This window comes from Mus caroli, unplaced genomic scaffold (assembly GCF_978045245.1).
Source record: "Mus caroli unplaced genomic scaffold, Mus_caroli_1 scaffold_3, whole genome shotgun sequence".
NCBI lineage: Eukaryota > Metazoa > Chordata > Mammalia > Rodentia > Muridae > Mus > Mus caroli.
In genome coordinates this window covers 94921607-94945724 of record NW_028227258.1, presented here as the reverse complement: position 1 = coordinate 94945724, position 24118 = coordinate 94921607, and the positions used below count along the sequence as shown (strand labels likewise).

General features: G+C 44.5%; 1 protein-coding gene across 2 annotated transcripts; it reads left to right on the top strand.

Annotated features, from left to right (window-relative positions):
- The first annotated feature begins 2536 nt into the window (after positions 1–2536).
- On the top strand, positions 2537–24118 carry Mfsd1 (major facilitator superfamily domain containing 1). 2 transcript variants are annotated; one of them, XM_021158613.3, is made up of 16 exons: positions 2537–2773; positions 4442–4494; positions 5401–5513; positions 7330–7372; positions 8160–8227; positions 10060–10168; positions 12884–12986; positions 14577–14675; positions 15025–15136; positions 15990–16046; positions 16409–16565; positions 17854–17951; positions 19803–19915; positions 20455–20502; positions 21194–21251; positions 22583–24118. In XM_021158613.3, the coding sequence occupies exons 1-16, from the start codon at positions 2614–2616 to the stop codon at positions 22584–22586; spliced, it is 1395 nt and encodes a 464-aa protein (XP_021014272.1). In that variant the 5' UTR covers positions 2537–2613; the 3' UTR covers positions 22587–24118. The 2 variants fall into 2 exon arrangements, with proteins under 2 accessions (XP_021014272.1, XP_085691967.1); XM_085835841.1 differs by having other exon boundaries at positions 21194–21311.

The window sequence follows — 24118 nt, the reverse complement described above, 5'->3', positions numbered from 1 at the left end:
TGGATGTGCCCTTGTCAACACACACTCATGGTGTCACTCACTCAGGGCTTCCTCGGCTCCGCACGTCTCCTGCCTAAGTCTTAATCACATTAAAAGCTAAATAGTTGGAATGACAGACATGTGATACCATAGTCAATTTAAGGGTGTTGAAATCTTATTTGCAAGTAAAGGCCTTCACATTATGAAAAAAATGATTTGGGATGAAAAATTATATGGAAAATAAAGCACAGTCAGAGGAAATGTCAAGTCCTATACACACTGGTGATTCTACGTAAGCAATACATAAAGGAATAAACCCTGGGAGCCCCGCTGAAGACATGGAGTCAAAAACAGAAAGAGAATTTGTAGAAAACTGAAACACATCCATGGGAGAAAACACAGACCACACACTAATGGCAGCAATTAAGTCCGAGTCCTTTAACTGATGGGCTACCAAGCGTGGGCTCATGCTTCAGTCTCTAGGTGCCAAAGCTCAGATGTCATTTTAAAAGGCAAACCCCACAAAGATAAAAATTTACATCAAAGTTAGGTAAGGGTCAGCATAATCTCAAAATTTTATTATTATATTATATATTAGTAGTTATCATTATCATCTCAGACATAACATGCCAATTATTTTTTGATTTACATCTTCAATTTGAGTTTAAATTTGTATATACATTAATTAGTTTTGTGAATACAGCAGACCACAGTCACGGTTGTGGAAATCTCAAATGTGTAGCCAGGGTAGACATGACCCACTGGGAGGATAGATAGCTGAGAACTGTCTAAGAAAACACAGAATGAGGTCAGAACAAGAGGGCATTACCCTGGGCATTTCATTAAGACACAAGTGACTATCATTCAAAAGAAGTCCAACCTCCTTCAACACAGAAGTACAAACTGTCTGTACTATCATAGCTATTTTTACTTAGATTTTCAAAGACAAAAACAAAACAAAACAAAAAAACCAAAAAGCCAAAAAGTGGATTAGAGATACTGGCAGCCAGCCTCTTGCCTGTATTGCTGATAGACATTTAAATGGGGTAGATTTTAGTATAAATACTATATATATATATATATATATATATATATATATATATAAACATTTCATAATAAAGCTGCTGTTTGACTTAGCCATTAGACTTAGTTAGGGTTTCTATTGCTTTGATGAAACACTATGACCAAAGCAAGTTAAGGAGGAAAGGATTAAGTTGGCTTATACTTCCACATCATAGTCCCTCCCTGAAGGAAGTCAGGACAGGAACTCAAACAGGAACCTTCTGCTGGAGGCAGGAGCTGATGTAGAGGCCATGGAACAGTGCTGCTTACTGGCTTGCTCCTCATGACTTGTTCAGCCTGCTTTCTCATAGAACCTCAGATTACCAACCCAAGGGTAGCTGGGCCCTCCCCAACAGTCATTAATTAAGAAAATGTCCTACAGCCTTGCCTGCAGGTTCATTCCATGGAGGCATTTTCTCAACTGAGGCTCCCTCCTCTCAGATGACTTCAGCTTGTGTCAAGTTGACATAAAACTAGCCAGCACAAGACAGTAATCTATACTGTGGACAAAGCCAAGGAATGTAAACTGATGGTCTAGGCCCTTCATTGTAGTACAGCTGATGCTGAGTGAAAGATTAAGCCCAAGGTGGGGTATGACCACTGTGCTGGCAACGCAAGGTAGACAGCAGGCTATGCATAAACATTCCAAAGGGTATCTCTCTGACACAGTCCCTCTGCTTCCCCATCCCCTATATTTGGATCTCTTTGGAGGGCCCAAGCTAGGAGTCTAGAAGACACTCAAAAGTCCTCCTCCTTTTTCAAACCCCAGGTGCTATTGTTTAAGCAAGTCCTCATTTAGTCACCGGAGGCTTTGAGCCTCTCACTTTCACTTCTGCGACATGCTTTACAGCTATTTAGCACCTAGCTCTGCTACACTCAAAATTCTACTGCAAAGACTCAGCAAACCTAGAAAAGTGGGGTAGAAGGCTGCGCTGCCAAATCAAACTTCTCAAAACAAACCTAGTGGTCTCGATACTCTGCTGGACATCTCTGAATGGCTCCTCATTTAGGACGTTTCATGTTTCTACTTTATTTGACTTCCCTCTTACGCCAAGATCAGTATAAATGTGTAATTATAAACGTATAAAACCCAGAGGAATTCAATGCCTCTTTCAGCTGCAGTCACTATCCATCTACCCACATGATTAGTTTCTGTCCACCTAAGGAAATTCTCTCACCCATATTTAGAGGTGAGACAATTTGTCCTCTTTTCTAGTACATAAGTGTCAGGTACATCAGATGCTATTCAGTCCGGTCTGGGAGCATGAAGAGTTGGCGAAGTGAGGGAGGGGTTCAGGTCAAGCCTTCCACCACGACTTCTGCACCACTACTTCCTACTGGTTTTAAATCAGATGTTAATGAGAACCCGGTCTCCCACTCCCACTCCCGCCCCGATCTACACCCCATCCGCAGAACAGAAAGGCAGCACAGGAGCTCGGCCACCACGTGAGCAACCGTTCACGTGAGCACGGCGAGGCGTGGCCGAGAGAGTCACGTGAGCACACGCGGTCACGTGAGTGCCGCCGCTGCCACCCTGCCTTTGCTTCCTGCTCCGTTCCAGGCTGCAAGCTGATGGAGGACGAGGATGGGGAAGATCGGGCGCTGCTTGGGGGCCGCCGCGAGGCGGACAGCGCAGTCCATGGCGCCCCTCGCGCTCTGCCCGCGCTCTGCGACCCCAGCCGCCTGGCTCACCGGCTCGTGGTGCTGTCGCTCATGTGCTTCCTTGGCTTCGGTGAGCGGGGCTGGGCTGGGGCAGATGATAGAGGGATTCCAGGGTTCGCGCTGCTGCCTGGGCTCGGGAGCCCGCTTTTTCCAAGTGTCTGGAGCGAGGTGACGTTTGTTCCTGACAAGCCCCGGTGTGCAGCAGCTCCTCCCTGGGGACGCAGATGAGAAGGAAACTCAGATCTTTCTCCCGGAGAGCTGTGCTCCCGAGAGTTTCAGAACGTTGCTGGGGGAATTTCAGAGCATGACTAAGTCCCTCTTCCTCCCTCCCCAGGCGACCCCTCCCATTCCCCAGTGCTTTCCTTTGTATTCTTTTAGAGCTCGGATCCGCTTTGGATAGTGTTCACTGCTAAGTACACCTTAGTAGGATTCTTTTCTTACCTTTCCTCTGTGAGACCGTCTTGCAGGACCGCACTTGTTAAGTTGATTTCACTTATGAAATCTGATCGGGCGCAAAACACTTTCATTAGCTACTTTTAAAGACACCCTTCCCTCCTGTGTTACAGTTTTTAGTTTACATTGAAACTGTTCGGATTTGTAACAACTGGCTTGGCTTGAAAGAGTGTTTTCAGTGGGATCAGATTCAGAAATACATGCGCCTGGTGTATAAAAGATACTTTGGGCTTCGGTTTCTTTATTTTGGGGAAGATGGTACTCATTTGCTTTAAAACGTATTGAGCAGATAGTGGTGGCGCCCTTCTTTAATCTCAGTACTGGAAGACAGAGACATGTCTGTGAGCTAGAGAGGCCAGCCAGGGCTACAAAGTGAGATCTTGTCTCAACCAACCAACCAACCAACCAACCATGGTATTGAATTTCTTATAAGCAGGTAAATCCTGAAGAAGTTTCCAGGTTTAGAATCAATAACCAGTAAGCATAGACAAAACACTTGAAGAAATTGTCCCTACTCAAGTTGACAGTTTATTTTTGGTAGGTAGATTGGGCTGAAAGTTTGGGTTTGAGAAACCAGAGCTGCCCTGCCTCTAGCTGCCTTCTCCACCTTTGGACCGCTAGCTTTGTGTATTTACAGAGTCAGCAGGGAAACGGGCAGTGTTACTTTGGGGCTCCCTCAAGCCTGTCAGCTTTCCCCACTCCCAGGAGACATTGCCAGTTTTCATTTGATCCCTTAGACGGGCGCTTGTGTTGTTCTTGTTTCTAGCCCTGTTTTCACTCAGTTATTTGCTCCCGGGTATTTTTGTTTGTTTTTGTTTGTTTGCAGGATCAGAATCTATTTCAAATACTAGTTTGGTTTGAATCTCTGAGTTTTCTCTGCTTTCAAGAAAAGTGAGGACCCAGCTAACGTGCGCCTGTAGAGGATGCTTGTAGACTTTTTTAAGCAAGGGAAATGCAGCGATTTCATGAAGATGTTAATACAGTGATAAGCATGGGAAGGATGACGGAAACGAAATGATTAAAACCAGTTGATGTTGACCTCTTTATCAGGTTTCTGGTATATGCACACCACTACATTGTGGAAGTTCTTTGGAATGGTAGATCAGGAAGATCAGGAAGTGGTGTAAAACAAACAAACAAGCAAAAAAAAAAAAATCTGTTGTCATAGCGTCAGCCATAGTAAACCCTAAACACCTTGGGGAAGTTACTAGTTAGGGGTTGTAACTTGAAACTCTTATATAGATATTATCATTCCGAATGAAATATGTGTTCTTCCTTTTTCTAGGCAGTTATTTCTGCTATGACAACCCCGCTGCCCTTCAGACTCAGGTTAAACGGGTGAGTTGATTTTTCTCCGTTCTTGTACTGCTTTGCTTTGGAGCACTGACTTAACAGATGCTGAGATGGAATGAGCTCTCAGGGTGCCCCATGTCTGACATGTCCACTTTCTCTTCTAGTGTCTGTTATCACCAGACCCACAGGCTGCAGAGATCAAATTTGTTTCCCTAAAGAACTCCTGAATAACATATACATGCCTTGAGATAGTTTTTCTTCTTTAGGTAGATAATTATGGACTCTGCCCACCGTGATACGGGAAATGCTAGTGTTGGTTGGAACTTTGCACTCCTCTGAACCATTGAGTGAGTGGTGGGACAGCTTTGGCCTTCTTAGATAAGCTTTGCTGTTATTTACTTTTATAAATGTGGATACTGGTTGCTGAGTGTTGGCCCTATCTGCATTCTTAGTCTGGTTTTGAGGTGTAAAATTATATTTGATATTTGTTGTTTCTTGGGCATTTAGACCATCATTATGTGCATTTTAAAAAGCCATTAGGCAGAGGAAAAATGCATGGGCTGTCCTTTGCATTCTAGGAGGGTTAAAGAGGATAACATCTGTAAGACTAGGCAAGGACGATTCTTTTCTGTTTGGGAGGAGTCCATAATGCAGGTGGAAATGAAGAAGGAGGAACATAGGAGACAGAAAAGGGCTGAGTTGGCCCCCATGCCAGTGACAGGTCCTAGAATCCATGAGGCCTGAGACAATAGTATGTGGACTTAAGATGTTCCCAGGTGTAGCTGTTATTCTAAGGGTAAGGGTCGTAGCTTCCAGAGCCTCAAGGAAGTAACAGTTCACACATGGTTAGGAACATACCCTGTATAGATCCACAGCTGTCACTACGTTTTGTTTTGATTGGTTAATTGCAGAATCTGTGTGGGAAAAAAGTTTTCTTTTCTCTCTATCCAGGACATGCAAGTGAATACCACGAAATTCATGCTGCTGTATGCCTGGTATTCTTGGCCCAATGTTGTTTTGTGTTTCTTGGGTGGCTTTTTGATAGACCGCGTATTTGGAATACGGTAAGCTTGCAAAAAAAAAAAAAAAAAAAAAAAAAAGTCAAATTGTGGGTAAATTTAACCTGGTTATTAGAATGTAGGAACGGGCCGAAGTTTTTCTTCAAAGAACCGAATAGACTTGTGTGAATTGACATATGGTGGACATGAAGATTTGTTTCTTGTTTTTAAAGATTGATTTTGGCTCTAGACTTGATCCTTGAAGCCTGGTTGGCTTATTAATTAGGATCAGGCCTAGTAGATGCTGCTGATGGGGTGAGGTCATAAGTTATGCTCTTAAATTGGGTTACCTAAGCTTCAGCTTCCCCCCTGCTCAGTAGGGGCAATAATTCCTGCCTTACAGGCTTCTACAGGGATTAAGTGAGATAAAGAGTTGTAAAGTCGCCGGCCGTGGTGGCACACACCTTTAATCCCAGCACTCGGGAGGCAGAGGCAGGCGGATTTCTGAGTTCCAGGCCAGCCTGGTCTACAGAGTGAGTTCCAGAACAGCCAGGGCTACACAGAGAAACCCTGTCTCGAGAAAAAAAACAAAAACCAAAAAAAAAAAAAAAAAAGAGAGAGTTGTAAAGTCTTTGCACATAGGTGGAGATACATCCCTCAGCTCTGGTAAGCTTTAAGATTCCCATCTCCCCCCCCCCCCCCCCCCCCCACACACACACACACACACTATTTCTGCCTGTCTTTGGCCATTGAACTTTTTGTGGCTATGGTCATTTGATGCCGAAGAGGAATATTCCCTTTGCTATTAGCTTTGTCACTTTTCATCTTTCTCATTGGCTGTGTTTCAAGTGGGACTTAGGGACCATCAGCTGGGGCTCTCTTCAGAAGGCAGAAGTGGAGCTGCGGAGTGGTTTTAACTCTTTCTGATGGATAAGGGTTGGGACAGCCTTGTGTGCTTAGGTTTGGGGGGGGGGGTTGCTTCTAAGAATCTTAAACAGTTGAGCGTTAAGGAACTGTTCAGATTTTCCTGGGTCTCAAGGGATGATGGAATTAGCTGAAGTTTTAGGGGAACTATTCCCACTTCCATGCAGGAGGAACTCCTTTTAATAGGGGTGATATAAATCTTTTTGGGACGTTGAGTTTTCCAGTTTTAGAGAAGATTCGGGCCATGATTTTAAAAGTTTTGAGTGAATTTTAGTTTCAGAAATGCAGTTGGCTCTGATGACTTTTGAAGAGTCTGCTAAGACTGCTATTATGTGACTCTGGTAAAATATTAATAGACTGTAGTTGGACCTGTAACTCCATTAACTTGGCATAGCCATGTCTTCTAAAAGTAGTTTTTAGTTGCCAAGAATTATAAACTTAGAATTATTTACTGTAGCATTTCCTGGAATCAATTCTAAATTGGTAAGATAAAGATTTATTTTTGTGCACACGCACACATGTCATGTGTGGATGCCAGTACAGGAGTCTGGTCCCAGGAGCTGGAGTCACAGGCACTTGTGAGCTGCCTGAATCTGGATCCTCCTCAAGAGTAGTGAGTGGTCTGTACTACTGAGCCTTCTTACTAGTCTCCGGCTCTAAACTCTGCGTAGAAATTTAATAGAGAATTTCCATTTCTAAATGAGAACTTGGTGAAGATGATTTAAGTTTTAAGAGGTGATAATCGTGTAAATGAACCTGTGTCATTGCTGACCCTCTGGAACCCTGCCAGAACTCTGGCCTTCTGTATGTTAGCATTCGGCCCTGGAAGGTAGCAGATGAGCGTTCACCTTCCTTGGATGCAGAAAAAGAGAAAAGAAAGAAAACCAAACTGGTTATTAGTATAGGACTCTGATTACCAGCAATAATGTGGAAAAATGACATTTTCTCTCCCACACAGATGGGGCACAGTTATTTTTAGCTGCTTTGTTTGCATCGGACAGGTAAGAAAAGTCAAAATATTTATTCATTATTTGATAATGACTTTGCAGTCTTATTTAATTAATTCCCATAGCAAAACTATGCTGAATGAATGAATGGATTGATTTGTTAATTAATTAGGCCCAAGAATGGCCACATGGTGGTGACCCTTAAATTACATTGGCTTAGTCTCCTCCTCATTGCTGTGATTGGCAGAAGCCACTTAGGAGGGAGAAGGGCTTGCTCAGCTCTCTGCTTGAGGGGAGGCATGATGGTGGGAACTTGCAGCAGCTGGTCACATGGTGCCTGCTGTCCGGAAAACAGGAAGTGGCCAGTGCACACTCAGCTTGCTTTCTTCTCTGTGCTGCTCAGCCCATAGAATGGTGACACGCACATTGAGGTGGGCATTTGCACATGGGTTAACCTAACCCAGAAGATATTCTAGAAGTCCTGCTAAATGCATGAACATTAATATTTTAATTTCTCGGATTTATTAGTGCAGGCTAGTGAGATTGTTGTGAAAATGAGGATTTGTTGTGTTACTCCTTTTAAATATCCTGAATGGGCTGGTGAGATGGCTCAGTGGGTAAGAGCACCCGACTGCTCTTCCGGAGGTCCAGAGTTCAAATCCCAGCAACCACATGGTGGCTCACAGCCATCCGTAACGAGATCTGGCGCCCTCTTCTGGAGTGTCTGAAGACAGCTACAGTGTACTTACATATAATAAATAAATAAATCTTAAAAAAAAATTAAAAAAAAATTAATTCTTAAATATCCTGAATTAATTTTTTATTGCTGTTCATATTACAGGTTATTTTTGCTCTGGGTGGTATATTTAATGCATTTTGGCTGATGGAGCTTGGGAGGTTTGTGTTTGGGTAAGTTATACCTTAATTTCATGTTTTCTTGGCATGTTTATTAAGGATCTTTGATGCTGAGGACTAAAGCTAGGGCCTTCCGTATTCCAACCAGTCCGCTGACGCACCCTTCTAGTGCTTTAGTAAGGATTTAAAAGAAACACTTCATTGTCTCTAGTGAGGTATTACTGCTCTAGGTGAGAAAGGACCTGGGAGAGTGGAGCCCTTAAGTGAGGCAGGCTAAAGCCTTGTGGAATAGGCAACTTTATCCAAAGCATCAGACAATCTATACTTTGAGTCTTAAGGGGAGTCACATGAGTAAAGTGTACACTCACAAGGATAAGCCACATGTGGCCAAAACAAGTTTTTCCGCAGAGGCGTATAAACAACAACAGCCGGCTGTCATAAAGTAAGCTCACGCCTATCCACCACAGCTGGGAGGGGCGCAGACACACGCCCCAAGAACGTGTTTGTGCTTTTGAAGAAACAGAGGTCTTAGTTCTCTTGTCTTCTTTTCTTGGGAGTTTCCTCACAAGCTCTCAGAATTCTCCTCACAGGACTCCGTTCTTGGAGCGACAGTGAGGAATTATTTCAGAATCTTTGAAATGCAGCCTATTTATGTTAGTGTGCTTCTGAGCTGATTTAAGACTTAGTTTTTTTGAGTGATCCTGGTTAGCTTGTAGAGTTTGAATATTTTTAAGTGTCTTCAGTAATGCTTTCCCCGAGCGTTTACAACTTGATTATATTGAAAACTTACTTAAATCTCATTCACAATAGTATGGACCATCAGTTTCTAGGTTGGTTGCTCTGGACATCTTCCTCTTCCTTAGTGAGTGGCACGTATGTCTTCCTGCTCCCTGTTGAGGTGGCTTGAATTAGCGCAGAATCTCTGGGCTGACTTCCCCGTGTACATTTCAGTGTCTGTTCACACACCTGTTCTGAGTCCAGCCTTGGGCATCCTACCCTGAGGGATACACTAGACTGAAAAAAGTCTTTTCCCTGAGGCACCAGGGCATGCACATAGACGTAGCACATCCCCAAAGGAGACAGAGTGTATATAAGAGCATGAAAGGCTAAGTGGCCTCGTGGGTGAAGTGGGGCAGTGTAGAAGGAAGAGTGGGGACTGCTGTGTAGATGAGAAGGAAGATGCCTTTGCTGGGACTGAACCGTGGCAGGACTAAGGGTTGAAATGGACCTCAAGGGGTAGTGGTGAGCATGTGGATCTAAGTGAAGGAAAATTAAAACCCAAGTAGTAGAACAAGGTTGACTATGCAGGAGCCTCGCACATGGGCCTGCAAATGAGTTTCCATCTGTACAAAATGTGAATGAAGGACTCTCCTCCATATTGGTGCTCTGCATAGGACGCATGGTGTAGCTCCTCTTATAGCCTGGCATTACTAACTCAGCATGCCAAATCACTCCAACACATCACAGTAGAAAATAGTAATTGCATTTTAGAGTGTGTGGGTGGGTGTTCTGATATCTGGGGTCTTTGCTGCTGAGATTCATATAAAGCTGGAAGCTTGTTGTTCAACATGTTGGATGCTAGGGTTGGGTTTCCTGAAGAGCATGCTCATTTTCAAGCAGTACCTCTTGTGTGGCTTGTTTTGTGGTACCGTGAGGATGGTTAAGCTTCCTACAAAGTAGCTTAGGACTTCAGCTGTGAAGGTTGGACTGAAATGTCAGTTGCCATCTTTGTCATGCTCATGGTCACACAGTCTTGCTTCACTGGCTGAAGCACTTAAGCCCTCCTCCATTCAAGAGGAGACAGAAATCCCACTTCTCTCTGGGAGGAAGAAAATGGCTAACTGGGATTTCTTTCAAAGCTCTGACTTTTCTTCTTCTACATTTAGGATTGGTGGAGAGTCCTTAGCAGTTGCCCAGAATACATATGCCGTGAGTTGGTTTAAAGGCAAAGAATTAAACCTGGTGTTTGGACTTCAACTCAGCATGGCCAGAATTGTAAGTATGGTGACGGACGTGGTGGGGCCCAATAGGAAGCATGAGCCTGAGTCTTGTAGTGATCTCTTCAGTCATAGAAAGAAGTGTGCTAGAGCACACTTGGATGTGAAGAAGTAGGCAGTGATTTCTATGGATCTCTCTTATGTGTGTTTGTGTTGGTGCCTCTGCATACAGAGGTCACGCTCCACTTGTTCATTTGAAGACAGCAGTCTCCTGTCTCTGCAGATCTGTGTTATTAGACATTCAGGGGACAGTTGGCTTGTTACATGTGAGCTGTGATCTGAATTCTTGTCTTCCAGATTTCACAAAGCACTCTGACCATGGAGCCACTTGTAGTCCCTGATTCTATTTATTTCTCTAGGACTTAGACTGACATTTATTTTGTCTTCAGTTAAGCACTCATAAGCATTCATTAGTTCAAAGCATCTGAATAAAGCTTGCCTAATTTCTCACCCATTTGGGTACCTTGCCTCAAAAATCTCTCTATCCATCCATCCACTCATCCATCTATCCACCCACCCATCCATATGTCCATTCATCTGTCCATCCATCCATCCATCCATCTATGTTCTGCCTGCACATTTCCATTGTTAGGAAGCTCACTCTGCAGTGGGGCAGCCCATTCTCTCTCAGTTAACTTTTTTTTTTTTTTTAAGATAGTCTTACTATGGAGTCCTGGCTGTCCTGGATCTTGCTCTGTAGATCAAGATGGCCTTGAACTCACAGAGGTCTGCTTGCCTCTGCCTTTAGAATTAAAGGTGTGAGATATCACAAGGTGTGGGACATCACAAACTTCTGACACTCCGCCTCACACAGATGAAGCCTTTTCCCACAGAGGGCCTTTCCTGCCTGTTCTGCCCCCGCTGTATTGCCTTCAGTAATAGTTGTTTGCAGTTGATGTGCCATGGCTCTTCAGTTCTGATCGGACATGTTTATTTCCACATCTCAGCCACCTGACGAGAGGTCTGGCTTCCTCCTCATGGTGCTCACATCTCGGACTTACCTCTGTCAGCCTGTCTTAGGGAGGATACCCAGGAGATCTAATGGTCTGATTGATGCATCCTGCGAGATAGGAAATCTTAAGTATCCCCACGACAGCTACGGCTGGGGGCGGGGTCCAGTATTGTTTTGATTTTCCTTTGTAATTTGCTCCTTTTAAGCTCATGTTTTCAGCAAGCGCTAAGCCAGGTGACAGTACAGCAAGCAGCTGCTCTCCTGAGGAGTTTGTGAGTGCTGACTGCTGGGGACTTTGCTTGGTTTCCCTGATGAGCGATGCCTCCCTCCACCCTCCTCCTGTTAGTTCCTGAGACTCAGGCCCCATCTCCCGCCTCTCCCGCCTCTCCTGCCTCTCCTGCCTCTCTCTCCCCTCATGGCTGTAAATGTGAGGGTGCTCTAGCCGTGACTCTGGTATCTCTTCTCTTCCAGCACTCAGAGCCTCGGAATTCTTACCTAGTTTTACAGGATTGAATAGCATTGCTTTGCTTCCGGGTTCCTGACACTTGTCTGGGTTTTCCCTTGAGTTCCTCACGTGCATTCAGTGTTTCCCTTGGCTGTCTGTCCAGGCCTTTCTCCCCAATCCCTGACTCATGCAGGCTGTCCAGTTTCCCTGAACTGAACGTACTCTGTATCCGGTTCTTCGTGTTCTCCCCGCCAGTCCGTCCTCAGGTCAGCTCTTGTGGAGTCCCTCCTCAGCAAGGGCTGCTCTCTTCACCTGGTCTCTTGTACAGAACGTTGGTGTCACCCTGTGCTCCACCTCCTTCCATCCTCTGACATACTCGTCAACACGTGCTACTGGCTGTACGAGAAAACCACATCCATGTTCTAAGCACGTCTTATCGTACTGCCAGTAGCCTGATCGCAGAGCCATCTTTCCTGTTTTTGGCCCTATTGCTGAGAGCCTGACTGCTGCCTTGTATCTGGCTCTAGCCAGAGCTGCTTTTCAGGACTGCAGAGGGAGGCTTACCCAGGTCTCTCGTCTGTAGCCCACTATTTTAATTTCTTTTCTCTTGCTGTAACATTCCCATGACTATGATCATGACCATGACCAAGGCAACTTATCAAAGAAAGTGTTTAATCGGGCTTATGGTGCCAGAGGATTAGAGCCTCTGATGGCAGAGGGAAGACATGGTGGCAGGAACAGTGGACAGCTTACATCGTGATCTGTCAGTAGGAGGCAGAGAGAGCACACTGGGAATGGAATACGTCTTTTAAATCCTCAGAGCACATCCAAAGTGTGTTAGTCAGGGTTCCAGAGAGTTATAGAATAAATCTGTATATACAGAGGGATTTAGTGGAATGGCTTACAGGCTGCAGACCAGCTAATTCAACAGTGGCTGTCTATGAATAGAAGGTCCAGATGTTCAGTAGTTGTTCAGGAAAGAAGGCTGGGTGTCTCAGCTGGCCTTCAGTATGCGCTGGAATCCTAAAGTAGTAGGCTCTAATACCAGTGAAGGAACGGACTTGCTAGCAAGGCGAGAGTAAGCAGGCAAAGAGCAGGGTCTTCCTTTCTTCCATGTCCTTAGGCTTCTAGCAGGAGGTGTGGCTCAGGTTGGAGTGGGTCTTCCACCTCAAAGGTCTAGGTTAGAGGTCTATCTCCCCCACCATCCCCCAGTCTAACCAGATTATCTTCCGTGTAATCTGGATTCTGCTTACACTAAGGCACTGTAAGTAAACTTCCCCCAGTGTAGTGATTGAGCGTTGCTTTTCCTTTCTCAGGGAAGCACAGTGAACATGAACCTCATGGGATGGCTGTATGGGAAGATTGAAGCATCACTGGGCTCAGCTGGCCACATGACCCTGGGCGTGACACTTATGATTGGTGAGTGACTCCTTGTGTCTCATGTCTTGTCCCTTCCGAGGTTCTGTGATAGGAGACGTGCCAAACAGGCAAGAGCTCTGGATTAGTGGCAGACTCCCGTCCTTAGAGGCTATGGTTTCCCTCCGGGGATCATCAGTTATCTTGACAATTTAGGAAAAGACAGTCATATCTCTTGTTTGCACTTTGTTGCCATTTCTGAAGGAGGATCTGATTCTCCCCTGTGTTCCTCAGTGCCGTCACTTCCATATTGTATGTTCAATGACGTGTGTGTGAAGACAGGTCAGTCAGGGAGTGTACCCAGGTGACTCACATTAACAGCCAGCGGGGGAGAACTTGGGTCCTTCTGCTCAGCCTCAGCCAGGACTCTGGAGAGACATGGTGTAGGTCAGTGCAAAATCCAAGGAGTTAGAGCCAGGAACCTGGGTTCATTCTTCGATGCCCATAACTAGTTCCTTTATCTAGGCCAAGACAGTTTATCTCTGTTTTCTGAAAAATATTGGGTCTTGTCTTTGTGTACTGTGTATGTCCCTGTTGTCCCTAAGTTCTCTGAGCCCAAGTTCCATGGTGCTGGTTGCTGAGTGGCAAGTCACTGAGGAGAAGGTGAAGCTCTGCGTGTCCCTTTTCAGGCTCCTCTCAGCACAGGTTCTCAGACTCTGTGGTGGCATCTGTCCCTTGTGTCTGTGGCTTCTCACAGTGGCCTGTGGCACAGTGAGTTGAAGGCTCCATTTGCATATCTTTTATCCCTTGTATTGCTTGATGCACACAGCCTGGTTACAAGAGGGCTGTGGAGGGGCAGTGCTAACAGGAATCCCACCTCACCATTGTCCACCCCAGAGCCTCCTTCTCAAATGCTTAGACTCAGGGAGCTTTTGTATTTGCATTTTTCTCCATGTGCAGAATTATGTGGCATCCTGCAGGTAGAAAAGACACTTCATAGAGTGAGCACTTCTCATGTTACACACAAGGAGCTGAGCCTCACCGAGGCCAAGTTACACCCAGAACCGTCACCTTGTCGGGGTGGCAGTAGAATCCGTGGCTGCCGGCTCTCCTTATAAGCAGCTTCTATAGTGTACAAGTCAGGGAACGGTCCTCTCCTGTTCTTTCTTTCTGTGATGTATGTGTGTGTCCACATTATTCTGTGCACATGCATGTGCAGGTGAACATGTTACATGCATGTAGAGGCCAAAGCTCAGCGCTAAGGTGTCTTTCATGATCACTCTCCACTTTAGTTTTGGAGACAATGTCTTGCACTGAAACTGACTGATTCAGGTAAGACCCAACGATTCAGGCAGGGAGCCCAAGGGTCTGTCTGTCCGTCTTCACCTTCCCATGGCTGGTAATGTGCTCCCCAATTACAAGACTGGAGTGTTTCGTTCCAGCGTTTTCCTTCTAATTGCCAGCCTTCTACTGAGAAACAGCTGTGATGAAGTTTGCCTGCTGGGCGTCGTCTGCTTTTGGTATCAGAGGCTTTTCGTACTGTCTTCAGCCTTTCTTCTCAGTGGGCACGTGGCTGCTCTCGATGCAGTGCGCCGCTTACCCCAAGCCCCTGGACCTTTCTAACATTCCTCTCCTTTTTTTTTTTTTTTTTAGGGTGTATAACGTGCATTTTTTCACTAATCTGTGCTTTGGTTCTTGCTTATTTGGATCGGAGAGCAGAGAAAATACTTCATAAAGAACAAGGGAAAACAGGTACATCATGGTGAAGGTAGAGTGGGACTGAGGGCACGTGAAGGTACTGCGCAGTGCGTGATGCTGTGTCCAGATCCACTTCTGTTTATCCCCATTTTTGTTTGTATTCCCCCTTTTAAGGTTTCAGCAGAATCTTCATTCTTGATTTAGTTCTGAATCTTAGTAAAATGATCCTAGTTCTATAAAAGCAGTCTCTGCTCGTATCCTCCTCGGTACTTGGTAATGTATCTCACGGACGATGTTTGTGGGATCTTCTAGAAAACTGTTATTACTATGTGAATGAAAATGATGACTGATGATGACTGCAGGTGCTTGGGTTTCTGAAACGATGCGTCTTCCTTTTCTGAAGGTGAAGTCATTAAGTTGAGGGATATAAAGGACTTCTCGTTACCCCTGATCCTGGTCTTCATCATCTGTGTCTGCTACTACGTGGCGGTGTTCCCGTTCATCGGGCTGGGCAAGTGAGTGTTCCCTGGCATCCAGTTACAGTTATACCAAGGGCTGAAGCACAGCAGCGAGTGAGGGTTTTGTAGTTAATCTTCCCACTGTGGACTCTGCTTATTTAGACTAATTACCTTACGTTCTGGGATACAGTGGGCAGTTTTAGCTCCAGGTTCAACATTGTTTTACTACTCCTTTTTTTTTTTTTTTTTTTTTTTCTCGAGAAAGCTGTCTCTGTGTATGTAGCCCTGGCTGTCCTGGAACTCACTCTGTAGACCAGGCTGGCCTCGAACTCAGAAATCTGCCTGCCTCTGCCTCCTGAGTGCTGGGATTAAAGGCGTGTGCCACCACCACCACCTGGCTGCTTTACTACCTTCTTCATCCTCTTGAAGAAAGACTTAAACTTGTCTCTCTGTTCCTGCGTCGGGAGGCTGCCTGCTGTAGTGGAGGCTGCACACATTCTACCTCAGGCAGATTCTGCCAGAGTCAGGGTTCAAGGCAGGTCCTAGTTTGTTGTGCCTGCTTCTCTCTGCAGCCATTGGCTGCTGCAGTGTGAGAGTGCATATGGAGAAATGTGTTTTTCTGTCTTTGCAACCTTCAAGACTGTGCAGTCGAGTTACGGCAAGAACCCTGTTCCATGGGAAAGGACCTCTGCGCTCCTGACTTTAGATTTGCTGTTGTGAAAACATGTCAGCCAAGCTCGGTTCAGTGAAGTAGTTCCAGGAGTACTTAAGCCGTAGCAGATGGCTTCAGAGTGGATAGGCGATAACAGCGGGAGGAAAGCTTATTCAATGTTAAGAGTTATTTTTAACCTTTTCTTTATTTCTTGAAAGTAGCTCCTTCTAACGTGCACACTTTTCTTTTTAATTTTAGAGTTTTCTTCATGGAGAAATTCAGATTCTCTTCCCAGTCAGCAAGTGCAATTAACAGGTATTTGGTGTAATCTGTAGGTGCTTGTTGCGGTGTGTGACCTCACATAAGCAGAGGTCATGTGTGCGAGGCCACAAAGATTGTGTGACTGCAGCCCCTCTCCTGCTACATCCCTGACACTGCAGTGCAGCTTGCCCCCATCCCCAACACTGCAGACCCAAATCCCAGGGTCCTGGCTTTGCGTAAAGAGAAAACCGAAGAATTCTTGGATTGACTTTTAGATTCTTGTTCTCTGGCGCTTGTTTTGGAAGGGTGCTAAGTTAGAGGAGTGAGGCTTTGCTTTGGGGGTAGTTTTAGGGAGTTAGATACTTACTTTCTAACTATGTTGCTTTCCGTTAACTTCTTTTGCTCTCTCCATGCAGTATCGTGTATATCATATCAGCTCCCATGTCCCCATTATTTGGACTCTTGGTGGATAAAACAGGCAAGAACATCATCTGGGTCCTGTATGCGGTGGCCGCCACCCTCGTGTCCCACATGATGCTGGCCTTCACCTTTTGGAACCCATGGATTTCTATGGTAATGCCAAGAGAACCCCACGTCCATGTTTGCTGCACCCAGCAAACCCCACTGGCCGCTGAGGGGGACATGACTTGACTTTAATTTTGACAAAGTAAATATTTATTTAAAAAAGAATGGTCAGTTACTAATTTATAAAGTTTGTTTTTCAGTTGGCTTATTTAGTAGGGAATCTTCAGTGCTGAAGTAGAATTTGAAGTAAAATAGTCTCATGATTAGAAAGCTAATCACGTCCAGTTATTTTTCTGATGTTAACTAAAATAAGTCATTTTCCTAAAAGCAGCCAGTCTTCCGGCCCAGTATCTGTTTGTCTGACTTTGACTCCTATTAGGTTTAAAAGGTTGGCAATAAATCCATGGAGGTTTTGTTGTCTCCAGGGAGTGCATGCAGGCTGAGTGCTTTGTTTCTTATTTGTTCTTAAAGGAACACCTTGAGCATAAGTAGTTATGGACCTGGTGGGCAGTTCCGCAGAAGCCTCCCTCTAGGGACCTGGTGGGCAGTTCCGTGGAAGCCTTCCTCTAGGGACATGCAGGCTCTAGAAGTAGCAGTGCTGCAGCAGAGGCTCTGTACAGTGGTCATCTTGACAGATGTGACAACATACTACTCACCTGTAACTTTGCCAGCAACTCACAGATCTGCCCATTTCCCTTGCTGGTATCCTTGTCAGCATTATTTCATATTTACCAGTCTGATGGGTACATGTAATACTTAATTTGAATTCAAACCATATTTTATATTAAAAATCTGAGATCTATTCTTATTTATACATAGCTAAAGTGACCTCCAGTTTCTCCGAGCAGCCTCAGCTGGCCTTGGCTTACAGCTGTCACCCATCCACAGGCCTGCCACCGCCATGCTTGGCTAGTGCCTTTGGTATTGAGGAACAGGCAGACTCACAGAGTCTGACAAGTACTGGTGACGGCGGTTCTGTCCCTGCTCTGCCTCTCAGTTCAGAACTGATCTTCCAGAGGCAGCAGCAGAGTCAGGTCACTCTGCTGCCTTGATTACTCCCTTTGTAATTGAGGAAAATCAGGTTGCCTGAAAACTTGGGTAAGAACTTTTTGCCAGCTAACTGTGCCCTTGACTGGACAGTAGGCCCAGATAGTTTATGTATATTTACATCACAAGGTAAAATGGTTAGAACAGTGGAGGGTACTGATAGAAGCCCACGACTGTCCTTTGTATTTAAAGTGTTAGTCTAATTATACTAACTAGGTGTGTACTCTGTTTTAGCTAGTATGTCACTTGTCACCTGATGCATACTGTACTGCTCTGTCTTCCCATCTAGTGTCTCCTGGGGTTTTCCTACTCATTGCTGGCCTGTGCATTGTGGCCAATGGTGGCATTCATAGTTCCTGAACACCAGCTGGGGACTGCATATGGATTGTAAGTACTGCATTTTTACCACAGATCGTACATGCGCCTTCTGCTGTGTTATCAGTTATTGTAACATCCCGTGTGTGCTAATGTTCAGAGTTCTGGCAAGCTCTGAACCTGCACATGATTTAGGAGCGTCAGTTAATCCATTTAAGCAGGTGTCCTGTGCGGTGTTTCTGGTCACTTTCCCTAATTGTGATCTGAGGAAGACAATCCAATGGAAGAGGGCTCATTTTAGCTCCTGGTTTTAGAGATTTCAGTATTTGCTCTATTGATTCTGGGCCTGTGGTGAGGCAGATCCGCCACGGCAGCCAGGAAGACAGATGTGCAGTCGTGTGTTTGCTCACACATACATATGTCTGTACTGAGTAAGGCCTGTATTCCTTTCCTCATCCATCAGTCAGGGTTCTCTAAAGCAGCAGAGTGTATAGAATGCATCTCTCTCTATACAGAAAAAGCCAGCTTACGGGAGTGACTTTCAGACTGTGGTCCAGCTAATCCACTGTTCAGGTTCTGTTGCTGTGACGAGGCACCATGACCATGGCAGCTCTTAATAAAGGAAACATTTAACTAGGGCTGGCTTACAGTTTAGAGGTTTAGTTTATTCTTGTCATGGAGGGAAACATGGCAGCATCCAGGCAGACATGGTGCTGGAGAAGGAGCTGAGAGTTCTACATCTTGATCTTTAGATAGCGGGAAGAGAGCTGAGATACAACAAGGCCGCACCTCCTGTTAATGCCACTCTCTGTGAGCCTATGGAGGCCATTTTCCTTCAAACCACCACATCCAACTATGGCTGCCTATGAACAGAAGGTTCAAGAATGCAGTAGTTGTTCAGTCGACAAGGCTGGATGTCTCAGCTGGTCTTCAGTATATGCCAGAATGGCAAAGAAGTAGGCTCTAATGCCAGTGAAGGAATGGACTCGCTAATGAGGAGAGAGCAGAAAAACTTCCTTCATCCGTGTCCTTATATGGGCTTCCTACAGAAGTGTGGTTCAGATTAGAGGTGTGTCTTCCCATCGCAAAGATCATGGTTAGAAGTGGATCTTCCCACTTTAGATTAAGCGAATATCTCTCATGGTGGGTTTTAGTTAGCTCCAGATGCAGTCCAGATGATGACCAAGAACAGCCTCCAAGAACAGCCTTCCGCTGCCCCTTTATTCTGTTCAGGCCTCCAGCCTGTGGGATGGTGTGGTCCATATTCAGGTCTTTCCCAAATAATTTATTCCTCTTTGGACATGACCAACAGTTACACCTAGACGAATACTTTCTGCTAAGTGCTTCTTAGTCTAGTCAACTGTAGTTACATTTGGCCATCAAGCAGGGTAAACCTCTAGCAAGACAGGCGGAGTAAACTATAGCCCCTGAGATGCAGTTACAGACAGGACCACTCTGTTCCCCGAGGACCTCTCAGTAGGAGGTTGATTGCTTTCCCAGGCCTCCAGAGGCAAAGGGGGCATCTGCTCCTGTGGCTGCTGTATGGACAGCTCTCTCTTCATTCAGGAAGGCATTTTGTACTTCACTTGCCTTGCAGCAGATGGTCTAGCAGCAGAAACAGTCTAGGATAAAACCCCAAATCTGCTGGGCGTGGTGATGCACACCTTTAATCCCAGCACTCTAGAGTTAGAGTTAGGTGGATCTTGGTAAGTTTGAAGCAAGCTTGGTCTACAAAGTGAACTCCAGGCCAGCCAGGGCCACGTAGTCTCTGTGTCTCAAACCAAAATCTATCAGTTTGTTCTCTGATTGAAAGTCTTTCAAAGCACCAGTAGTGTGTGATTTCGGATGCTCATATTAATAGTGCAGTTAGTCTGTGTATGAAGACTTTTGACAATGATGTGTTCCTGTATCTGGAAACCGTAGCATGCAGTCTATTCAGAACCTCGGGCTGGCCGTCATCGCCATCCTTGCTGGCATGATCCTGGATTCGCAGGGATACTTGCTGCTGGAGGTGTTCTTCATTGCCTGTGTTTCTTGTGAGTGTGCCCCATGGCAGCGTTGGGTTTCTTACAACAGATTCAAGGGTTGATGTTTTTACAGTTGGGCTTTGTCATACTGCTGAAACTAAACTAGACAGTGTGCCTCAGCAGGTAAGGGTGGGAAGCCAGGCTCTGCCTTGGTCGCTGAAGTAGCTCTCGGCTTCTAGGAAGCTAAGGGTAAAGTTCTGATTTTGTTCATTTGTAAAGGCACATGGTTTTCTCAGATAGAAATCCCCGCAGAGCTACTTCTTAGAAATGACAAACTGGCTAGGCACTGCCAGTTCTGGGGCTAAGAAGAGAGGAAGAAGGGTCAGGGTGGGTGTTGGTTGGGGGTGTCTTGGCTCCCACTCCTATAGAGCTATTATGCCACTCCTGGGCTAAGAAGCAGTGGTTTCCTAGGGGAAAAAACGCTGTGGCACTCCAGGGCTCTCAGAAGCAAAAATGAACAGTGTGTTTTAGATTCCGATTAAGAGGGGTTTGGTCTGTGCTTGCGTTTGATGCGTCGGTGTCACTTACAAGTGTGCCTTGTGTTTCAGTGTCACTGTTGGCTGTGGTCTGTCTGTACTTGGTGAACCGTGCCCAAGGTAAGCGGCTCCCTGGATTTCTTCTTTGTCTCAGGTGGGCCGTCTCGAGGGCCAGTGTTTTCTTCAGTTTGTGTAAGTGGTTTCCCAGTCTTAGTGCAGGAACCTAGGTTTATAATCACATTCGGACCATCACATCTGTGAGAATTGCCGTTATGCAATTCATCTCTAGGAAGATCAGTGTTTCATAATATAAAATCTCAGGTATATTTTAGCAAAACCCCTATGCCTTATTTTTTTTAGAAATATTTCTAAAAAAGAAAAAAGTAAAAATTTTCACTTTAAGGTTGAACATGTTTGATTTAGAATTAGAAATAATAGATTTTAGAAACTAGTACATGCTAATATGCATTAGAGTATTTTTTTTTCTTAATAAGAGTTTGATGTTACTTTTATTAATCTTTCTATTTGCCTGTCCTTAAAGGGCATGGTAGAATATAATGGAGAATGTAGCACAATGTTGCATGTATAAATTTAGATTTGTTTTAATTTCTCTTAATTTTCAGTATTACTAACATTTAACACAGTGTTTTTGTTAACAACACATACCTTCACACTTAAAAATACGAAGCTAAAATTAGAGCATGATTATAGGACTTTTTTTTATCTTGCAACACTTTATGCAAATATTTGTGTATGATTGAATTTTAATTATTCATGTTACTGAAAATGACTATGTTCATTTATGTTTTAGGAGGGAATCTAAATTATTCTGCAAAACAAAGGGAACGGATGAAGCTCTCTCATCCAGAGTGAGTCCTTACGGGGGAAGAGTGGATCTTTAAACTCTCACCTAGGAGCGTTTATTTCAAGTTAGGTTTGGACTTATACCTTTTATTAGTTGCTCTCTTGATTTTTTTTTTAAGAGCTAGTAATTAGGTCTGGAAAAAGCAGTACAAAATTCTTATTTCAGGAAATCTAAGATGACCATCAAGGTGTACAATGAAAAAAGGAAAGGAATCGGACTTGTTGCCTTCAGGGCAGTGCAGGCCGCAGGGCTTGTTGGTGGAGCGCGGCCCTGCCCTATGCCTGTGCTGGCTGCGTGTGCCCTTTCTTTTCTGTCAGCTGGCCTATTTAACCGGTGGCTAAGATAACATTTCAACTTTCCCTGTGGCCTACTTTCATTCTGGGCTGGGTTAAAATGCTCTGACCAAAAAGCTCCTTGGGAAGGAAACCATTTATTCCAGGTGACAGTCCTATTTGTCATTGAGAGAAGCTGGCAGGAACCTGAAGCAAGAACTGGGGAGGAATGTTGCTTGCTGGCTGCCTCTCACTGGTTCATGCTTTCCTGCCTTGTCTGTACAGCCCATGACCTCCCGGGCAGCGATGACACTGCATGGGACTGCGTCAATTGACAGTCAAGACAGTGCCCAGCAGACAAGCCCACGGGCCGGTCTGATCTGTGTTACATTCTGTCCTCGGTGACTCTAGGCTGTGTGCAGCTCACATATTGATATTTGCATGCTGTTTGCTTTCCTCAAGACTATTGTATGGGGTTTAAGTTAATTTTTTATAAGTATGTGCTAAAACATGATGGTATTTCTGTTTCCTGTTATTTCTAAAAAAAATAGCCATTAAGTTTCTTATGATTTAAAGATTTATTTGTAAGTATACCTGTCATCTGATTAATGAGTTTTGAGACTTGAATAGGATGAAGTTTAACAGCCTGTGTTTTTTAAAGTAGGGTGGTAGTCTCCTTTTTCATGTTACAAAGTGGGAAATGAAAGGCTAAAGAGCTGGCTCAGTGGTTAGATGTGTATACTGGGCTTACAGAGCGCCAGGGGTCAGTTCCCAGTGCCCGTGTGGGGTCTCTCGGAATGACTAGAGGAGCAGCTCTAGGGAACCCAGGGCCTCTTCCGTGGGCACCTGCACTCATGCGCACTGCCCTCCAATAAAAATGATTTGTATATTTCCAAATAAAACTTTACATCACAAGAAGCTTAATGACTAAAATGTTTAGAAATAACAGAAAACAGAAATTCTATCATGTATTTTACAATGTTACACTTTCATTCTGAAAACTGCATGGAGCTGCCTGTCTTTCTCGCTGCCTTCTGGTAATTTCCTGTGTTATGTTTTTCAGGTAAAGCCGTGAGAAGGGATTGCATTCGCCGCTGACTAGAAACCTTCAGGAAAACTTCCTTTTTTAAAATGTCATGTAGAAAAATAATAGAACAGAAAATATATTTATATTTGAAATATACCTACTTAAAGTGATTCATGCAGACTACTTTAGCCTTTCATAACCATGTGTTGTGGAAGGTTTCTGGTCAACAGTGAACAGTTTAGGGAATCTGGAACGTTCAGGCAAAGACCTCTGTAAGGATCTGCATCTTCTGCTGGGGCGATTTTTAATAAGGGTGTCCTGCGGATGTAGCCTTTCCTTTGTATTATAGCAGGAAAAAGGGCAAAGCCACAAAACAGGAGGGTCTGGGGTAGAAGGCTGTTACATACATAATAAAGAATGACATTTTAACCGCACTCACTGTGTCCTAGAGAACAATATGTAATCGCTCCATATTTCCCTCTAGGAGATTATGTATGAATGTCGTTAGTGATGGCTGCTGAACAGCAAACCTTTGGAAGTTTTTTTTTTAAAGATAATAAAAGTGTCCTTCAGTTTATGATGGCTACCTATATACATGGATCCATAAAACCAATGCAAAAGGTTGACTTAATGCCTGCCTTATATTTTTACAACATTGCAATACCAACTTCAAGTTTTCTGTGGAAGATAATCTCCAGAAATCAAATCTGCAATAAAGAAAATGTCCTATATCCAATCTCATTGAATAGTTTTATAGGTGTAGGGTACGTGGGGTACATAGCCTTGTATGCTTCAAGCTTTGGCACCAATGGCTGGAGAGATGACTCGGTGGTTAAGAACATTTACTGCTCTTTAAGAGGACCCCAGGTCAGTTTTCAGCATCCACATGGGGCCACTCATAGTCACCTAACTCCAGCTCCAAGGGATCCAGCACCCTGATGAATCTTAAGCAGTACAGAAACAGTTTGAAAATGCATTCCTTTTCTTTCTGGTTTATAGTTTGTTATGCATTCTTCACTTGTGAGTTTTGAGGCTTTGACTACATGTGACTCTCATAGCACATGTCAAGTATATGAACTGGCCCCTCTGCACTGGCCCTGTCTTTCCGCTGTGTCCACGTGAGGTGTGGGGAGCCTTGACATGCTTATGAATGGGTTAGGTGCCTGCTCGGCTCACAGGGTTGTCCATCGTGATTTCCTTCTCTTGAGTGTATTCTCTAGTGCACACTCTAACCTGGTTCCCTCTGACTTAAGCAAAAACCTTAGTTTCCAGCCCAGAATCATCCTAACAGAAAATTCTCTAGGCCACTCGGGCTGTATACAGTTAATGATACCTATGAACTTTGAAAGCCTCATCCTGTGCCTTTTTAGCTCACTTCGATTTGTCAGGAATTTGTGGCATTGTGGGCTTGGGGTGTATTTGATCGTCCTTAGATTGTCAGCTCCATGAGAGCAGGGACATTGCCTGGTTTGTTAGTGACTGTATCCTAGTGCCTAGCATAATGAATGTACAAAACTTTTTCTTTCTCCTTTTTGTATAATGTATAAAATAAAAAGTAATTGGAACAACCTA